General features: G+C 41.9%; 4 protein-coding genes across 8 annotated transcripts; all 4 read left to right on the forward strand.

Moving 5' to 3' along the window:
- Positions 1–924: 924 nt before the first annotated feature.
- LOC143005357 (inter-alpha-trypsin inhibitor heavy chain H3-like) lies at positions 925–5,301 on the forward strand. The gene is made up of 13 exons (XM_076156751.1): positions 925–1,035; positions 1,442–1,602; positions 1,733–1,837; positions 2,446–2,608; positions 2,710–2,820; positions 2,917–3,045; positions 3,146–3,262; positions 3,357–3,525; positions 3,613–3,723; positions 3,879–4,060; positions 4,167–4,346; positions 4,444–4,565; positions 4,953–5,301. The coding sequence occupies exons 1-13, from the start codon at positions 964–966 to the stop codon at positions 5,284–5,286; spliced, it is 1,956 nt and encodes a 651-aa protein (XP_076012866.1). The 5' UTR covers positions 925–963; the 3' UTR covers positions 5,287–5,301.
- Positions 5,302–5,567: 266 nt separating this feature from the next.
- On the forward strand, positions 5,568–8,163 carry LOC143005430 (uncharacterized). Its single transcript, XM_076156842.1, has 9 exons — positions 5,568–5,601; positions 5,890–5,973; positions 6,359–6,391; positions 6,616–6,717; positions 6,979–7,086; positions 7,187–7,370; positions 7,482–7,630; positions 7,724–7,808; positions 7,949–8,163. Exons 1-9 carry the CDS (start codon positions 5,568–5,570, stop codon positions 8,061–8,063), a joined length of 894 nt encoding a protein of 297 aa, XP_076012957.1. The 3' UTR covers positions 8,064–8,163.
- Positions 8,164–8,878: 715 nt separating this feature from the next.
- On the forward strand, positions 8,879–14,441 carry il17rc (interleukin 17 receptor C). 4 transcript variants are annotated; one of them, XM_076156748.1, is made up of 16 exons: positions 8,879–9,051; positions 9,145–9,208; positions 9,322–9,563; positions 9,849–10,086; positions 10,966–11,069; positions 11,241–11,355; positions 11,439–11,480; positions 11,582–11,703; positions 11,805–11,861; positions 11,988–12,054; positions 12,141–12,361; positions 12,459–12,512; positions 12,587–12,638; positions 12,744–12,839; positions 13,373–13,414; positions 13,543–14,441. In XM_076156748.1, exons 3-16 carry the CDS (start codon positions 9,459–9,461, stop codon positions 14,205–14,207), a joined length of 1,980 nt encoding a protein of 659 aa, XP_076012863.1. In that variant the 5' UTR covers positions 8,879–9,051; positions 9,145–9,208; positions 9,322–9,458; the 3' UTR covers positions 14,208–14,441. The 4 variants fall into 4 exon arrangements, with proteins under 4 accessions (XP_076012863.1, XP_076012862.1, XP_076012865.1 ...); XM_076156747.1 differs by lacking the exon at positions 9,145–9,208; XM_076156750.1 differs by lacking the exon at positions 9,145–9,208 and having other exon boundaries at positions 9,895–10,086.
- Positions 14,442–14,590: 149 nt separating this feature from the next.
- Positions 14,591–18,561, forward strand: creld1a (CRELD disulfide isomerase 1a). Of its 2 annotated transcripts, XM_076156753.1 has the most exons (6): positions 14,591–14,754; positions 15,389–15,580; positions 15,675–15,758; positions 16,393–16,488; positions 16,588–16,728; positions 16,848–18,553. In XM_076156753.1, the coding sequence occupies exons 2-6, from the start codon at positions 15,415–15,417 to the stop codon at positions 17,075–17,077; spliced, it is 717 nt and encodes a 238-aa protein (XP_076012868.1). In that variant the 5' UTR covers positions 14,591–14,754; positions 15,389–15,414; the 3' UTR covers positions 17,078–18,553. The 2 variants fall into 2 exon arrangements, with proteins under 2 accessions (XP_076012868.1, XP_076012869.1); XM_076156754.1 differs by lacking the exon at positions 14,591–14,754 and having other exon boundaries at positions 15,468–15,576; positions 16,848–18,561.
- The last annotated feature ends 941 nt before the right edge of the window (positions 18,562–19,502 follow it).

Genomic DNA, 19,502 nt, shown 5'->3' on the forward strand with positions numbered 1-19,502 from the left:
TTTGATAGAAGTATGTACACAGCAAGACATCAACTCCCTGTTCCCGATCATAGAAGGGCGCGGTCGTGTACGAGCCACCTGCTGAGCTCCACCTCAGAGCCTGTGCAGACCCAGCAGCCCTGCTCCCTCAAGGGCTCCTTGTCCTCTGACAACATCGACATCGGGCTACATGGAGATGGAGCAGCACACAAGCTCCACCCGGACAAGGTGATCACCAGCAACATACAAAATAATCCAGTAGTTTTGATTCAGTTGGGAATGAATAGTAAATGCTGGTCTGTACTGGGCTTTATTTGTGATGGCTTCTTATCCTGGTGTCATCTTCCTTATTATGCTCCTCTGCAGGCTGGTCCTCTAACCCCCAACCATCTGAGAGAGTGACCTATTCATCTGTTTCTATCTTTTTTCTTCTGTCATAGTTTTACTATTTTGCAGGTGTTTTCTTTTGATTATGCTCTTTTGCTTTTCTTGCCATTTGCCTTTTGCTTATGCTCCATAATTAAGTTATGTTGGAGACATCAGCAAGAACAGAGTAAGTATTAGTATTCATTCTATATTTAACAATTTCTATTCATTGTCCCACATGTAGTTGGCTAAATGCCTACAATCAAAGGTTTTAAGAGGTTTCGATCATTAAGGCTAAATTTCAGAAAATTTCAGTAACTCTTAGTCTCTATCTTATCTCAAAAGTTTATGCTATTAATCATCCTCCTGTATGACATACACATATATCTCACATGACGTATACATCTCGCCATTTGTTTGCATGTTTTTATAAAGTGTGCTGGAGTCAAGAAGTCACATCATGAGGTCCTCTGTAAGCATGGGGTCCAAAAACCAATGTGCTTGTGTGTTTGTTTGTTACGCAATTGTGATAAAACTATGTACACATCAAGACTGTCCTTGTCTGCCTGAGTTTAAAAGACAGTTTGATTTGGCTGGGCTTCATTTGAGGGGACAGACATGGAGAGAGCTGTGGTACGGACCGCTCTCTTAACTCTGCTGCTGGCTCTTGTTAACACACAACCAGACAAGGTAAGACCACATAAGTTATGAATTTATTGCATATACCAAATGTTAATTCTAACACTAATGAAGGTCCTTTAGAGTGTTAAACAATTAATAGACTTTGTCAATTGTGCAATTTTTCTGTCTGAAAAGCTACACCACAGTGAAAAATGCCTTATCAATAAGCAATGTGTTCTACAAGTTGTGAGACCTGCTGGTTCTGCACTTCCAGTGTTGCTTTATAGTTTTTATTTATTTATTTTTCTGCATGTGGGGGTTAACGTAACCACTACAGCTGAAGCACTGGATGAAAACTAAAGGCTAATGAACAACTTGTTTTTCACGACCACCTGATCTTTGGTCAGCTGGGCATCAGCCAGTAAAATCAACAAAGCCATTTTTCTTGTGAAATGTACTTGCTGTGTTTCCCTAGGATGACTGGGACATCTACAGCTTTCATATTAACTCCACCGTGACCAGTCGATATGCCACAACTGTCATCACAAGCCGGGTGGTAAATCGCATGGACCAATCGAAGGAAATACAATTCCACGTCCGAATCCCCAAGAATGCTTTCATCAGTAAATTCAGGATGTAGGTGTTGAGTTGAGATTGCACGGCGACTTTTACCTGCATTGTTTAAATATGCTGTGCATTGCAACATTATTACTTAAATGATCCATGAATATATACTATATATACCACTTTCTTTGCATTGATGCAGGCTCCTGGATGGGCAGATGTATGATGGCATTGTGAAAGTCAAGGAGGAAGCCCAGAAGCAGTACACTCATGCTATCTCTCTTGGCCAAAGTGCAGGCATTGTCAGGTGTGTTTGCATCAGTGTATTGTACATCAGTTGCGACTGGTGGTCAATATTTCCAGTAGGGTCGAATGACCTCACAGTCAGGTCATGACACAGCACCATTATGGGTATGGATGAATGTTACAATGTGTAAAGTAAAGACACAACAGCAATACCTGTTCAATGTAAGGAAAGAATCAATGGAGACCGAAGGTTGAAAGAATCTGCAATTCACACACATGCAACCTGTGAAGAATTCTATCTTCTTCTTCTAGTGTCTATTCAGCACATATTTGTCTCATTTGAGCTGATGTTTTGAGGGACCCGGGATCCTGCTTCTCAGTAAAAACAGTTCACCCACAATCAGAACCTCTGCCATTGAATGTGACTCTCCGCAGCTCCACATGTCTCTCTGACAAGCCACACTGACACACTAACAATGACTGTCCACCTTAATAAACTGCATCCACATCATGGGCATTACAAGTTTATCTGGGGAGCTTTGCTATTCTCCTTATTACTAATAATATGCTATGTACGTGCTCGATTAACAGGCCACCACTGAGTGTACTTTCTTTTAGGAGAGTTAATTTGTTTACTTGAATGCAATGACTTCTGACTCTGTGTTGCAGTTCTGTGGGGAGGACTCTTGAGGAATTCAAGACCACTGTGACTGTGGCTGGGCACCGGAAGGTGACCTTTGAACTTACATATGAGGAATTGCTCAAACGCAGGCTTGGCAAGTATGAGCTGCAGATCTATGCTCGCCCCATGCAACCTGTCAGAGACTTTAAGGTGTGACTTTACTTTTCTGTTCATGCAAAACAACTAATGCAGCAGCTTCTGCCTTTGGTCACTGTTACACTGTACTGCTGGTGGTTTATTTTCATTGACAGATTGATGTTCACATAAATGAGAAAGCTGGCATCAATTTCATGGACTTTAAAGGAGCACTTAGCACCAACACCTTAGCCAATGCCATCACCAAAACTGTGAATGCCAAAGAGGTACAGTTTGCTCTGTTGCACCATATCTCTGTGACATACAAACCCTTTTCTGTCATTACCTCAGCATGTGGTAAAGCTTGATTTATTTTCTTCCAGGCATGGGTGTATTTCTACCCAACAGTAGACCAACAGAAAATGTGTGACGGCTGTGGAGAACAGGGCATGAATGGAGATTTGGTTATTGTTTATGATGTCAACAGGGACGGCACCCTGGGCGATATCCAGGTATACTGATGCAGCATTCACATCGGCTTTTGGGAATAAGAATACACCTGAATTGTCTTTCTTTCTAACCAAGCACTCTTTTTTTGAAACTCATCCCAAGGAGTCAGATGGGTATTTTGTCCATCACTTTGCTCCTGTCAGTCTTCCTCGCATACCAAAGAATGTTGTCTTCCTCATTGATCAAAGTGGCTCCATGTCTGGCAGAAAAATGCATCAGGTATGGTATGATGCCATCTGAACCTTTTTTCAGACCACAGATTACAGGATTATTTTATTGTTTCTTTCTTAACTGACTTACGTTTCTTTCTCAGACCCGTATAGCATTGGTCCATATTTTGGGGGACCTGGCAGAAGATGACAACTTTGGTCTCATCACTTTTGATAGCAGGGTTATTCTCTGGAAAAGAGAACTTCTCCAGGCCAACCAGGAGAACTTGAGAGCTGCCAAGGAATTTGCCCGTTCTATTCAAGACAGAGGAGGTGAGATTTTTCAATAATTAATCACGGTAAGGCAAATGTTCCACAGCACAGCAAAGCAGTAACTAAACATTTTGTGTCTGTTTTCAGCCACAGACATTAACGCAGCAGTGCTGGAAGGAGCACGTATGCTGAATATCCATCCAAGAGAAGGTGCAGCCTCGATTCTCATACTACTGACTGATGGAGACCCAACCACAGGTAACAGTAAAAGTAGATTGTCTTCTTCTCACACATTTGTTTTTAAAATTTGACGCTCACATGCAACTTGTGCTGCATGTGAGCATTGAATCTCAAAGCCTGGTGTACTACCACTGACTGTGTGTGTATGTGTGTGTGTGTGTGTGCGTTTACAGGAGAAACTAATCTTGAAGTAATACAGTCAAATGTAAGAAAAGCCATAAACAAGCAATTCACACTCTACTGCCTTGGTTTTGGTTTTGACGTCAATTTTAAGTTCCTTGAGAAGATGGCACTGGAGAACAGTGGTGCAGCACGACGGATTTATGATGACTCTGATGCTGATTTACAGCTGAAGGTAATATGTCAATAACTTGCACTTCTTCACATGATTGAAATAAATGCATCTATATTCTGGTTGGTTTAGAGGAGAATAAACTTATATTAGTGTCTGTAATCAACAGGGTTTCTATAAAGAGGTGGCTACTCCTCTGTTGCTAGATGTGACAATGATCTATTCTGGTGGGACCAATCTAACCCAGACTAACTTCAGCCATTATTACAACGGCTCTGAGATTGTGGTGGCTGGTCAGATCACTGACAACAATGTTGAAACTTTTACGCCACGGGTTGTGGCAATTTCGGTAAGGATCGTTACTCAATGTGCATGAGTTGCAACTTTATGCAAAGTATGTAAGTAAGTTGGCGTTCTGACTTAAAAATGAATTTGAACTAACACAGAAGAACAAGAGAGTGGTATTTTCTAAAGAGAACAGCACGGTGGAGTCCTCTGGATCGAGTTCTGACAGCTACGCCCAGAGGGTTTGGGCCTTCCTCACAGTGAAACAGCTCCTGGAGAAAGAGTGAGTCAGAACTCGATGGTCACTTCTTTTCTCATTATTCTTATAATCAATTATAAAAAAAGATGATAAGGACAATAAGAAAGACTGATGTGTGTGTTTCTGTCTGTGTAACTAATCAGAGTAGTGGTTCTCAAACTGCCTAATTGGGAATATTCAAATATACCATATTGTAGTACTTGTACCACAACTGGTATCGGAAGCTTCCCCTGCTTATACTGTATATGATATGACCAGGGAAATGTCTGTAGAGAAATCCCTGTCAATATGGTGGCAGACATACAGTAGTTTGTCAAAGATCCTTTATTATTATTCCCATTCTCAATGTACAGGTAACATGGTGCTACAATCTGTGCAAAGGTTTTAAAATGTCCATCTATTGTGAAACAGGTTGCAGTTAGCTGGAGATGAGCGGGACAAAGTGAAGAAAGAAGCCGAGGAGCTTTCTCTGAAGTACAACTTTGTAACCCCTCTCACATCCATGGTGGTCACCAAGCCTGTAGGCGAGACCACAGAAGTGCTCAACAAACCCAGAGAGGACGGGAAACACAAGCAGCGCACGGTACATCGGACTCGGTTACAAGCATCTCCTCAATCTCCAGGGTTTTCAGGGCATCCGCCGTCTGGGGGGATGGCTCCGGGGATGGCAATGACTACAATGGACTTATATGGACATTCAGGATCATTTCATCCAGGCAACAGAAGATACAGAACTGGTAAGTAATCCCAGTAAACGCAAAAACATCGAAAAAGGACAGAATAACTACTGATATATTGTATCAACATCCATTTATACACATTCAACCCTTTTCTCACTGCTGCAGCTTTTCCAGGTGTGGCACATCTGTGTCGGCCTGGTATAGCTACAGTATTATGATACAGAGGTGGGGGGGGGGGTTGTATTTGGTAATAATGACTTCTTCAAACTTCTGATTGTGAGATGTAACTTTTTGAAGTAATTTGCAATATTCAAACTGTACTAAATATGACTGTGAATATATCAATATGAATAAGAGTTTTACGAGATGTAACCAGAAAAGTAAACATCATCTAACATACAGTATATATTGATTATAACATTTTAGGTGGCCGTAGGGTAGGAGCTGGCCCTGTGGTTGGTAAGCATGATTTTCTCTGCCAATTCTGTCCTTTTTAATATTGCAAATGTAGTAGTATTGTCTAGCTGGCATGTTCATGCTTTTAAACCCAATTATCTGAATCTGTGTGTTTGCATGTTTAGGCCCAATATAATACAGCAACATGATTAAGATCTTATCCATGTATTTGAGTTTGAGCTATATTGAGAAATGTCTATGACAAACCTGAGTTGACATCAAACATACGGTATGTTTTGATTATTACTTTACAGCTATACGCCATTTAGGAAGAGGAGGAGCTGCTGTTAGGGCTGGTAAACATGAATTTCTCTGCCCATTCTGTCCTTCTTAATATTGCAAATATTTAGTATAAGTCAAGCCCGTCCATGCTTTTAAACCTAATTGTCTGAATCGATTTGTTTATGAGTTTGTTTTAAGTTTAAGCCCAGTTTTATACAGCAACATTATTAGGAATTTATCCATGTATTTTTGTTTGACCTATATTGACTAATGTCTATCACAAACCTGAGTAGACATAAAATAATAGAGTAAAGTAAAAGCACCGAAAAAAAAACAAACATGTGTGTGTGTGTGTGTGTGTGTGTGTGTGTGTGTGTGTGTGTGTGTGTGCATGCGTGCGTGCGTGCGTGTCTTTGTGTCTGTGTCTGTGTGTGTTGCTTTGACTACATTTATTTCCAGATGCCGTAGCTTCTGATGATGTTTATGAGGACGGTATGTGGATACCAATAACAATATCATTCACACAGCCTAGAACACCTTTACTATTACAAAGTCTTCCTAACTGTACTATAAACTGTTTTCTCTTGCAGGTGTTAGTCAAGTCTGTTCATGCTTCTATAATTCCTTATTCGAATCTATTCGTTTGAATGTTGAAGCCCAGTTCAATACAGCATCACTATTAGGAATGTATCCATGCATTTTTGATTGACCTACAGATACAACTACAGTACTGCATCCCCGTTTGACCTACGATTCTACTTTGCTTGGTTTGGACGGTGCCTTACTATTGCCTGACAGAGCCATAGTACCTGCCATTGGTATAGTATTATTATAATATATTATTCACAAAAACTAGAGCACCCTAACTATTACACACCCTTCTTAACTGTACTTTATAACAAACTGGTTTCAGTTGCAAGGTCCGATTACCAAGTAGTACTGTGTATGTTAATGTTGTGTTCACTCAATATCCACAATCTAAAATAAAAAAGATTTCTACTGTGTGTTTCCATTTGCTATGTGACTTTAAGTTGGCTACTCTCTTTAGTGTTTTTCTTCTTCTGTGGTTTTCTCTGCAGCTCCTCAACGCCACAGGTTTTTGCTAAAAGCTGCCAATCAAAGTCTCCCTCTATGTTTTGATGTCACTGGATCTCTACATCTGAAACTACTAGAAGATCCCAGCAGAGGTCACTACTGTGCACTATAAACTACATTGCTCCCTCTCACTCTTCATCAATCTTTCCCTATTTTATCAATCCTTTTCCCACTATCATTTTATCATTCTAGCGTTGTCTGTGAATGGTGAGCTTCATTCAGCGGCAGGCGGTTTCAAGAAGATCGTCATTCATCACAAAAAACTCCACCGCATTCAGATTTCCCCCACTGAGATCACTGTGCGAGAAGCACACACTGGGAGAATTATCACGGAAAAGCTAAACACGACATCTGGACATGACATGACATCTGGAAGGTGCTGTTGTCCATACTGCATGTTTGATCTAGTGATAAAAGAGCCAAATCTGTTCCTACTGTGATGAAGTCGGAGTTCTTTTGCTTAGCTGTATGATGCATGTGTTTCCAGTGTGACGATGATTTGGACGGACAAGGAGATAGACGTTTCAGATGGACACACACGCATGGTCATCTTACTTCATGAGAAAGCGGGGGGAAAATTTCTGTGGCCGGTCTTGCGGACACGTCCATCAGGCGACAACATCGAAGGACTTTTAGGTTTGTTTGTGTACACGAGGTCATCAAAGAGAGATGATCTATTAGGAGAGATACGAGTCTCTAATGGTGTCTGTGTTTACTCTCTGTTTCCAGCGTTACAGCCTGCAGTTTACGAAGAAGTCCAGCAAGTCCCTTCACCAAAACTAAAGATCAAGGACCAGGAGATTGATGTTACCAGGTATATTTGGTCCTGTGTTTCTGTTTCAAAAAGCTTCAGAGGCACACTGTGCACATTATCCACCCATCAGAGACATTTGCATGCATTCATTCTGATCTGATAAACACTGAGCCCCATGTTTACTTATCTTTCTTTTGCAGAGCCAGTGCCATGGACTACAATTTTGACTTGGCCCCGGCACAAGTTTGCTGGCTCATGACTGCTGAGTCCGCCCTTCAGAGACAGCTGCAGGACTTTACTCTCCAACAATCGTAATCAAGTCAGATCATGTGATTCAATTGAAGGAACAGAAGCCAAATTGAAAATGATCTGACCATATATTACTAACATACACAAATAAATTCTATCCCAAGCCTTTGGTTTCCTTGCTTGAATGAAACATTTCCCTAAATTATCATTCAAGCCGCATTATGATTTCAAATTTGGTTTATAAAAACAATCTCAAACCGATTTCACAGCAAAGCAATAAACAGTAGATAGAAGATGTCCTTTTCCATGATAACCTACCATAAAAATGCCTCCACACGACACCCCCACACTGGTTTTGTGTATGTTTGAGAGTGGACAGTTTTTTTGCACACACTTGCCAAGACAAAATTGTGGACTAACCGGTTTGAGTAGTGTGTGTGAGCCATGTATAAGTGTATTGTGTTATGTGTTGCCTGGCCACGCCCTCCGTCAATGAATTACTGGGTTAAAGGTATGTGGCTTGTGCGGTTTATTACTAAGGTTACAAACTCCACTCTCAGGAAACACAAACTTGAATCACAGAAACCTGTGCCAAGTTCACTTAATGAGACAATACACTGTCTTAGGCACACCGTAGTGTGTAAGAATGTTCCAAATGTTGCATCCACTGTAACTTTAATTCAGATGAACTCTGATCCTCCTGAGGGGATTAGACTGGAAAGAAGGGGGGTTTTCAGTTAATGTCACTTATTTGGGGCATGATTTGAGAAAGAGAGGGAGAGGGGGGGGGAGAGAGAGAGAGAGAGAGAGAGAGAGAGAGAGAGAGAGAGAGAGAGAGAGAGAGGGAGAGACAGAGAGAGAGAAGGAGAGAGAGGGAGAGGGAGGGAGGGAGAGAGAGAGTGGGAGGAAGCACAGGACATAGTCACGGCCACATATGGTGCAACTTTCACTCTAATCACACTTTCAGTTCACATTGAAAAGGATTACGTCTGAATACTTTGAAGATGAAGTACACTTTAACTTGAGGATTACTTTGAGCGATTTCCTAGCCAAGGTAAGTAAATGCCTTCTTTTGTGTGTCTAATTTCATCTTTATGTCCTGTTGATAACTGAGGTGAAATTGCTTTGTAACACTGTTTGCTGAAAGCCCATAACGGGTTTTATCCGTGGAACAGCAAACTTGTAGATTGTATTAGCTTCACAGAGACCAGGTGAGGTTAGACGGTTCATTCAAGTCAGATTGTTGCGAAAACAGCCGTCATGATATGATGACTATGTACAGTGGTGGAGCCAGTATAATACCCTCCACCTTCTGTTGTCTCAGGGTTCTTTGTCACCTTCTTCAGCTTCAGCACAAGTTTATCTTCAATCTAACGCGACCATGAGGAGGACATTTGACCTGCTGAACAGTTGGACATAATGTGCAATCAGACTTGAATGATTCTGAGATCCTGATGCAAGATGGGTTTTGCTGGAGGGTGCTTTGGATGCCTTTTACTGATACTGGGCACGACAGTCTTTGCCTTGGAAATCAGATATGACTCACCTGAAGTAATTTGCTCCAAGGTAAACAAGAAATTTCCTGTTGTAAATAGAGATTTTGTTGACTGATTACTATTTTAATTTCCTTTTGGTGCTGAGACAGCTCACTCTGGTCTTTTAATTTCCTTTTTCACTTGAAGGTTATAGCATTTCTCTCTTAAATATTAACAGATGAAGGATAACGTTAATCTGTTAGCCTGGGTGTTGTTTGTACAGAATATTAACTCAAATTTAAGACCAAAAAAACGTTTGCGGGCCCGACACACGTAGATATATTCTGCCATTATTGTTGATTTTCCCATCTGACAGCGTGTCTCTAAATGCACCGTGAAGGATGAGCTGCATGTGCCCACAGCAGGGTATGATGCCATGGATGTCAGCGACCTCACGCTAAAGGCCGGCCTGTGTTGTGAGGACGGAGCTCCATGTTCGCTGTGTCTACTGATAGACATGGAGCTGTACACGTACTCCAACAAAGACATGGAGGACGAAGACCGTTCCAGCCGTGACGATGAGGATTTCAGCAAGGAGATAAGGAATCTAAAAGGTGTGCCATGTATTTTGATCTCATCCCAAGATATGATCTCTCGTGTTATGAGGCTCTTTCACTAATTACAATAGAAATAATAATATAAAAGAAACATTTCCTACCTAGAAGGTGGTAAGAGAGTGTGTGCCTCCGCCAAGGTTGAGTGGACCTCAAATTAGTGGACTGTCAATGATGGAATTGATCAGTTTATTGACTAGTGGCAAAGTTATTGACACAAAGTTATTGACACATTTTCCCAACATTTTTGTTGAAGATACGTTATGTTTTCAAGACACATACATGCACTGCTGGTATCTTTATGTTGGGAAATCAGACTCTTCCTTTTCAAATGAATAATAACAATAAGCTAGAATTATATATCTTTATGAACTTATTATTAGGAATCCAGATACCGGAAAATCTTGCGTGACTGATAAAAAGTATAATTAGAATTTATGACTCCCAGAGTGTGTAATAGTTAATAATTTCTTCTCCCAAGGACTTCCTCCTCCAGGTTATATGTCAGTGATTGCATTCTAATGCATTCTAATGTTTGAATTAGAATATACAGCTTGTCTGTACAAGGTCCACATTTTTCCATATGAGATGTCCCACCATGGTAGCATGAATGGAAAACCAGTGGCTGCTTAAGAGACTGGATATCAAACACCATACAAATGTGTGGATTGGTTTGGAGAACAGTCACATGTAAAGAAAATATATGGAATATGCTCTTGCTCTTAGTCAATAGCCAAAAGCACCAGTGCCATTGTTTACATTTGAAATGAGAGTCAGGAAGGCAGGAGACTGTGACATTCTAACAGAAAAACTATTAGTATTAGTAGTTATTTATCAAATAATAATCATTCCTCCTTTGTGTTTTCTTTGTTGTTACAGCATCTGTGACGTTGTGCTACAGCACAGCAGCAATGCTGACCTTATGCAAGAGGGTGGAGTTTGTCGTAAAATCTGCAGCTCTTGACCATCAGGATAAGACAAAGGTACTCACAAGAATTCATGAAGAAGACATTTGTATCTCCATCTGAACAGAAACGTGCAGGTGTTATCATCAGCTAGACCAAACTTCAAATCTCTATCTATCTCTCTCTCTCTCTCTCTCTCTCTCTCTCTCTCTCTCTCTCTCTCTCTGTGTATGTGTGTATATTCTCCAGATGTCCATAGTGATCAAGAAGCCAGTTGGGGTTTCCTTCACCAGCACTGTGTTTGTTCATCTCCCTAAGCAACCAGACATACGTCGAGACATCACTGTTCCTTCCTTGGATGAAGGTAACGTGTATTTTAAGCTCATGAGTTCATAACTACCACCAACTTCCACTGGTTTCCCACTGAGAATCTGTGTCTATCCGCAGTGTGTTCTACAGAGATACAGCAACGTATAAAAGAGTGTGCTGGTAAGTAACGTCAACACATGCTGCAACACATATGACTGCTATTTTGCATTTGTATTCAAATCAATCAATCTGAACTCATTAGCCTTTTGTGTTCTGATCAGTCCCTACATTCAGCACTGTGATTAAACAGAAGGCGAATGAGGTGGAGCTGCAGGTTTCCGGCAGGGATAAGAGCCTCCAGTCGTATGTGTGTATGCAGCACGAGCTGAAAGGGAGATGCCTGGTCAGTGTTTTATATGGGTCTAATTTTGGCCACAGTCACTGTTTATCATTTGTATTTCTTGTTTACATTAAAGCCATGGTGTGTCTGCTGTTGATCTATAGTTGTTGACAAAGAGGACCATTCCATTTTATCAGCTGACCACCTGCACGTGTCTGCAGGTATTGCTGTTTGCTTACGGAGTCTGTTTCCACTGTGCCATGATTGTTGTGGTGTATACGGATTGATGAATATGTGTGTGTGTGTGTGTGTGTGTGTGTGTGTGTGTGTGTGTGTTTGTGATGAAGGTGTGGACGGGTGACGGTGACCACAGGTCCAGGCGCTCTAGAAGCTGCCCCTTTGAAAACCACACAGGTAACAAGAGGTATAAAGTCCTTTAGTCTTTACATGGAGTGCACTTGATCTTTGGTGTGACACTGTTTCCTTCATGCATGTTCCAGATGTTTTCCAAAGGAACATATGGAAGAACCTGTCAGTGTCTGTGGCCAACGGTCTGATGAATGACAACGGTGCAAAGCTATCATGGAACGTGTCTGCCCCGTGCAGGCTAGAGGCTGAAGTGTGGCCCTGTGTGGCCCTTGGGGAGAGCAGCTGTAAGGAGATGAAGGGTTTCAGACAACAGGCAAATGGCACCTGGAGACAAAATAGCAAAGGACTCTGGGTAAGAAAAGGGAGTTTTAAACATTGAGCCTTGAAGTTTCCTGATCATGGTATGTTTCATCTGTTTTCTTTAAAATTTGCAATTGTGTCCTTTTCAGGAGACGTTAGGGGTGTTTGAAGATATCAACCTTCAGCTCTCACCATGTGTGATGGTAAAGTATCCTCAACTGTCCTCCTGTGAGTTCTACTTCATGTACCAAATTATAATATAATAATATTTGTGTAGGTGAAAGTAAAAGGAATGGAAAAGACGCTGGGGCCATTCTGTTTCAATGACAGTGAGTCTGATACTGTGATGGTCGATTTCCAATGATCAGTTTATGACACGTTTTGATCATAACCCCTAATATATCTCCGTTGGTTTGGCATGTACTCACTTTCAGCCAGCAGGTGGCGCTGGAATCTCCTGGTTGTGGCAATTGTGCTGCTGGTTTGCTTGACTGCACTCATATCCTGTCTCCTTCAAGACTCAGTCAAAAGTAAGTTTGAGATGTATTCTTTCTATTTGCACTACAAATGTAATTACACTCAGAGTTTTAGTGATGGCATTAGTATAATGTAGTTATATATCAAGATTGCAGCCTTAAATACCCAAATATACAAGAAATGCAGCAAAATCTACTTGAATAAAAAAGCTACTGGATCATTTTCTGAACTGGAATTTGAAAACAACCCATGATAAAACTGTGTATTGTCACGCTCAGAATTTCCCCATTGGCTTTCTACAAAGCCTTCTTTCATAAGACACACACATTTGCCAGAAGCACAAAATATGCACACACGCACACACACCCATTTATCAGAACTAGATTTGTTATTCATCAAAATATGTGCACACACGTGCGCACACACACACACACACACACACACACACACACACACACACACACACACACACACAGGCATAGAGATATAGGAAATAAATTATTAGTGACAATAAAATGACTAATATCCTTTTTGTGTACTTCTGTAAAGCCTTGGTGTGTTTAATGATATTTCCTGACTTTTGCAGGATGGGTGAGGATCTGCCATGGAGCACCATCGCTCGTGAAAGGTGAGTGTTTTTCTCCTTGTGAGATGTTACAGGAAGTCATTTCCCAGGGCAACAATGACTAAAACGAATGAGCTAATTCCCTCCCACTCATCTGCTTGGTTTTGTTTCTCTGTAACTCTCTAATGTAGGTGGAAAAGGTCACGTTGTGCTGCTGAGCCCCCCAGAAGTGGACAGTGTGGTTTCAGAGGCTGTGTGTAGACTCGGCTCCCTGCTCTTCAACAAGGGCTTCAGTGTGTCAGTTGACCAGTGGACCAGGAAGGACCAGTGCTCCCTGGGGCCTCTCCCGTGGTTGCACTCCCAATTGCTGAAACTAGACAGCATGGGTGGGCGGATCGTGCTTGTTCTGACCCGCAAAGCCTTGGAGAGAACAGAGGAATGGACAAAGCAAGACAAGGCCGTCCCTCAGACATGGTCGCCTTACTCCGATGTCTTCACGACCTCCTTGTTCCTCATCCAAGCGGACAAGCAGCTTGGCAGGGCCCGCGAACGCTTTCTCCTGGTGAACTTTGACTCTCACCCTGCACAGACTTCCAGCAGGGACAAGAGTCTGCCGGAGGTTCTTCAGGGTCTGACCCTGCTCCATCTCCCATCCCAAACCCAAGCTCTGCTGTCAGAACTAACTGTGGGACATAAAAAGGGGCGCTCTGTCAGAAGGACATGGTCATTGTGGAGGTGGGGTGCCTCAAATGGAAGGAGAGCAGGGACCAGGGAGAAGCTGGACCAGCAGAGGGAATCTTCCTGTAAAAGTGTTAGAGGTGATAGCAAGTGGGAGACAAAGCCTTTAAATCAATGACAATAAGCATGCAAGGATGCTATGTGGACAATAACAGACTATCATTTAAGCCATACTTCTTTGACCATAAATTGTGGATATAGTTCACAATATTGTGGTCAGCAAGTGTGAATTACACACACAGAAAGGGTTTCATAACAAAATACTTCACTTGCAATCTGCTACGGATGAATCATATCCATGTGCTGTGCGTCTGTCAACACTTGTCTATAAATAAACATGCTTGTTTTGTCATGGGAGGGTCTCGGGTTGTGATTGGTGGCTCGTAAGCAGACCGGTGAATGTGATTGGTTCAGCCCAGTTTCAATTTAATAGTGCGTGTGAAATGTTTCAACTCATTCCAAGGGGAGCGGAACTTCTGAGACGGGAGTTTGGGAACATGCTCCGCCCGTGCGGGAGGTTTGATAGTTAGTGTGTAAGCACACCAAAACTGGGACGGGAGTGAAACATGCGAGTCTCAGCTCTGACAACGCATTAAACTTTACCAAACTAAAGCGATTTAAGTAAGCAAGTAACGGAAAAGAGTGAACCGACGCTCGTTTAAGAGGTAAAGACATTTGGTTGTAGATTTACTTTAACAACTGCTGTGTTGACAATCTGACAATCTCAATAGTAGTTCCGCAGAATGTGACGCCATGTCACAATGAATACAGGGCGTGTGAAAGATATTATGATAAACAAATAATGCTTTTTTCCCCCTACCGTTTACAATGTCTAACTTTCGGCCATATTTAGTAAACATATTTATAAAAATGTAATAGATAACCAACTACTAATCCACTACTGGAGTAACACTGCAGCATTATTTAATAAAAGCAGAAGTTGCCAAACATTTGAAATTAATGTGTATCTCTAAAAATCTACTTCAATTGGTAGGATTTCTTGAATTAAGGGGACGATTCTGTTAATGCTGAAGATAGATAGATAGATAGATAGATAGATAGATAGATAGATAGATAGATAGATAGATAGATCATTTAAGAGAGCGTGTTGTTTGAGGTAAATTAAGGGGGATACTTAGATCTCACCAGTGTGGAAGCACCAAGACCACGTGTGTTGTTCATACCTCATTTATGTTGTGTTGACAACCGTCTGTTCCTTTTTGATTCCCGTTGGCAAACATCATTCATCAAACATGGCTGTGATTTTGGAAGCTAACAAACAGCTTTATGTGTTTGAAGGCAGGAGGGGCAGATTGGGAGTGAAGATGCAGCGCTTCAACCTGCTGCCAGTTGCTTGGCTGTGTGTGCTGATGGTTGCTATGACTCCGGTGGAAAGTTGTCCAGACTTCTGCAGTGTGTGTTCAGGGCCGGGAAATAAGCAGTGTGTGGAATGCAGATCTGGATGGATGCTCCATACCAATGCCTGTGTAGGTACTGTATGCAGCGCTGACCAAGTACCTGTCTGACGTACGACACAAGTGTGTGGCTGCAAATCTGAATGAAACGGTATTTTCTTCTTTTTCAGACATTGATGAGTGTGGCACTGAGCTGGCCAGCTGTCCCCAGAGCACTTACTGCTTTAACAAAGAAGGTTCCTATGAGTGCAAAGGTCAGCTGGATATACATATATGTATAACAAATACTTTACCAATCTAGGAAAACATCCAGCGTCCTTACAGCCAAACCAGTTTAGAGTATTGTTGTATTGTATCTGCCTACTCCTACTGTATTTACAGCATGAGGCATCTGACCCAGTCTGTTTATATGTATTTCTGAACCCATGATGAATTGACACATTTGAAATAAATAATATGCTGTCCATACTTCATAATCACTCAGTGATGATATAGAATACAGCATTTTCCCATAGTTTTGGGCGCCCCTCTGTGGGCTGTGAAGGTACTGCAGGTGAGCCACAAAGGTCATTTAAAAGTTTTTTAATTTCCATTTTATAATGAAATTTGTAATTACCATGAAGTATTTAGGATTAAACATTAAAGGTTTGGGGGTGCAGAAGATTTTCAGATTTCAAATTGGGCTGCAGCATTTTTAAATTTGGGAATGGCTGGAATACAAATTTGGATTAGTGAGTAGTAGCGACATTGAATGCATCCCATCATGTCCACCTAAAACAGGCTCACAGTGCATTTCAGAACATGCCATGTTTATATCATTTATATTACTACTTGTTTTAGTGAAGAATCATTAGATTTGAATCAGATTCTCTCATACTGCCTCCTCAGGCTGTGATCTGTCCTGTGTGGGCTGTATGGGCAGTGGACCGGCACGCTGCAGGAAATGTGCCAATGGCTACAGACTGACAGGGGCAAAGTGTTTAGGTAACTTCATATTACACGGTTCTTTCGTTATTCCTCATCTTTTCAGTTCCTCCTGTGACAAACAACTATCCACACATCTCTGGTGTTGATGTTTCCCAGATATCGATGAATGCAGTGAGAGGGTCCTCGCCTGTCATGGTCTGGATGAGATCTGTACCAACACTGAAGGCTCTTTCACCTGCGACTGTGCTGACGGTTTGATCCGCAAGGACCGTGTCTGTGTGAGGAAGCAGATGCCCGGTAAGCTACATTTTCCCTCATCTCTCTCACACACACACACACACACACACTCACACGCAGTGCTATTTGCAAACACCAAATCATGCTGCAAATCTCCACGTGTCCATCTGCCCCTGCAGGTGCTCAGGAGAAAGGTTTCTTAGAGGATATCCAGGATGAGGAGGTGGTGGTGTTGCAGCAGATGTTCTTCGGCGTGATGCTTTGTGCTCTGGCCACGCTGGCGGCTAAAGGAGATATGGTGTTCACTTCCATATTCCTGGGCGCTCTGGCAGCCATGACAGGGTACTGGCTCTCTGACAGGGGAGACAGATTGTTCGACGTCTTCCTCAAGGGAAAAGAGTCAAAATGACTCGCAGCACTTCGTCAAATCTCAGATTGACACATGTGGCTTTGACGGTGTTGAAGATATGTGTAGATAGCAACTAACATTTTTTATTTCATCTCACTGTACAGATGCTGTCCATGCTGAGTGCATGTACAGCATGAGTTTATACATTTGTGTCATTAAACATGCAGTGTATCTGAATTTGCTGCCATTCATGTATTTGTCACATTTTATTTGTACAAAGCAATTCATGTTTTCATGCACACAGCAAGGAGGGCCTGGATTCAAAGCTATGACCTTTGACCTCTACTATTACGGTCCGGTCTTAACGTCTAAATCCTTTGAACTTAGAATGGTTAGAGAGCCCTTATGATTGCTACATCAGGACAATATTAATGATAAAAGAAGCTAACAAAGTTCCATTACTAAAAGTGGTTGAGACTGAATTGTGTTCAGTGAAGATTCGTCTGTGTAGAGAATTACAAACAGAGACAGAAAGAGAGTCACCTTTATTTGATGGATATAAACAAGCTGGCCAACACTCAATAGTAATTTTCTGATACATCACATACAATAGCAAACTCCTGGGGCGCTGAGGTCAGCCTCCTAGATTTTCCAAACAAAAAACATAACAGAGTATCCATGCTTCATCCAAAACTTTCAATCAGTCTCACTTGTTTTTCTCTTCCTCTGATAAACTTCTTTTTAAATAGATTTATCCTCTTTTGCATTTGTAACGCACACACACACACACACATACACTCACAACAAAAACAATAAAAGCAATCACACACACACACACATATGCATACATACTCTGTCTCACACACGCTCGTACGCTTTTTAAATACATTTACGCCAGCAACCCCAAAAACATGCTGCACTCTCACAAAACTGCACAGGCTGTCTACTAAGGGGACACAGTAAGTGAGGACACATCACTCTCAAACACGACATCACACCGTCATGACGCACGATGCGGATGCAATGAACGCACGAGTGAATGATGCTTCATGAGAAATCAGCTCACGTTCACACGGGTAAATCATTCAGCATGCTGGACACTCACATTTAACTTGTTCCTAGATTTTTTTTACTGTACAGCTCAAAACATTTACTTATACAAATAGTACAGTCTCAAACTGACATATTCAATAAGCCCAAACAATAGAAAAATAAAGCTAACTTAAATACAAAATGAATACAAAAGTAAACACAATATTTGTTCTGTCAAACAAAATGTTTCTGGCATTGGTCACAGTGATTTGTTTCATTTTCAGCAACGCACGATAAATCAAATTACCTGCACGCAACAAAAAAAGTGAAATGCATGTTCGACTTTTTTATTCTTTATCTGAAGGTGAATCTATAGAGGCATTTTCAGCTGGAGTGCACATCTTCCTACATGCACACACACACACACACACACACACACACACACACACACACACACGGGCACAGGTGCAGCTGTGTCCTCCACTAATTCACAGACCAGGGAGGCAGGGGGTTAGACTTGGGTTAGTCTAAGCCCCGCCCCCATCCCCATCCCACCCTCGCCCGCCCCCCCAGCTTCCAAAAACCTCTGTGACCTTTTGACACAACGGTTGAGAAATCGCTCTGCATAGAGAACAGGAGATTACCGTTACATCATCACGTTCAGTTGGCACGTTTATGTAAAAATCAGCATGCATGGGCACGATTGAAATGTTCCATGTTTTTTATACCATTTATGCTATTTCATGGTAGGAGAACGCCCCCTACTTCAAGTATTCAGTAGATAAGGACCTGAAAATGGAGGATTCATACTCCGCCCGCCCGCCCCTCCCCCTGATGGTTCAGTGAGAGGATTTTTGCTCTTCTGTCTGTTTGCATTGTCTCCCCTTTTTTCCAACATCAGGACCTTCTCTTCTCTTACACTTGTAAACACAAACACTTAACTCTCACATGAAAACTAGGCAATAGTTATTCAGTGGCAGGGGCTCTGTGGGGGGGAAGCAGAGGTATGGATCCCCTTGTTCGGACCCCATGATAGATGGGACACTCTTCTATACGATCTACGCCGGGCCATAGTGAGGGAGACATACAGGCACCATGAGGGAGGAAGAGGAAGAGGGGGGGGGGGGGTGTGTTAGTTAACAGTCTAATTCATTTTCCACTACACTGTAACAATGTGTTTTGGGGGTTTTCTACTGAACTATCACGGTCAAATACGTCACCACTTCGGTTTACAAGACGACAACGACGACAACGAAAACACGCGAAAAAGAAAGCAAAAGAGTGGACGATGCATCCGGACAGAGTCGCTCAAAAACCTCCACTTAGACAACGGTGATAGTGATAGTCCTCGCTCACAAGTGCAAGGCCGACACAGTCTCATTGCTACTTAAGTGAGCCGCAAAAAAAATTCTGTTTTTACCATCAGGTTTTTACCACCACAGGTCAAGTGGTC

Source organism: Genypterus blacodes, unplaced genomic scaffold (genome assembly GCF_046128005.1).
Source record: "Genypterus blacodes isolate CSIRO-AG114 ecotype Tasmania unplaced genomic scaffold, CSIRO-AGI_Gbla_v1 ptg000070l_1, whole genome shotgun sequence".
In the NCBI taxonomy this organism is placed as follows: Eukaryota; Metazoa; Chordata; class Actinopteri; order Ophidiiformes; family Ophidiidae; genus Genypterus; species Genypterus blacodes.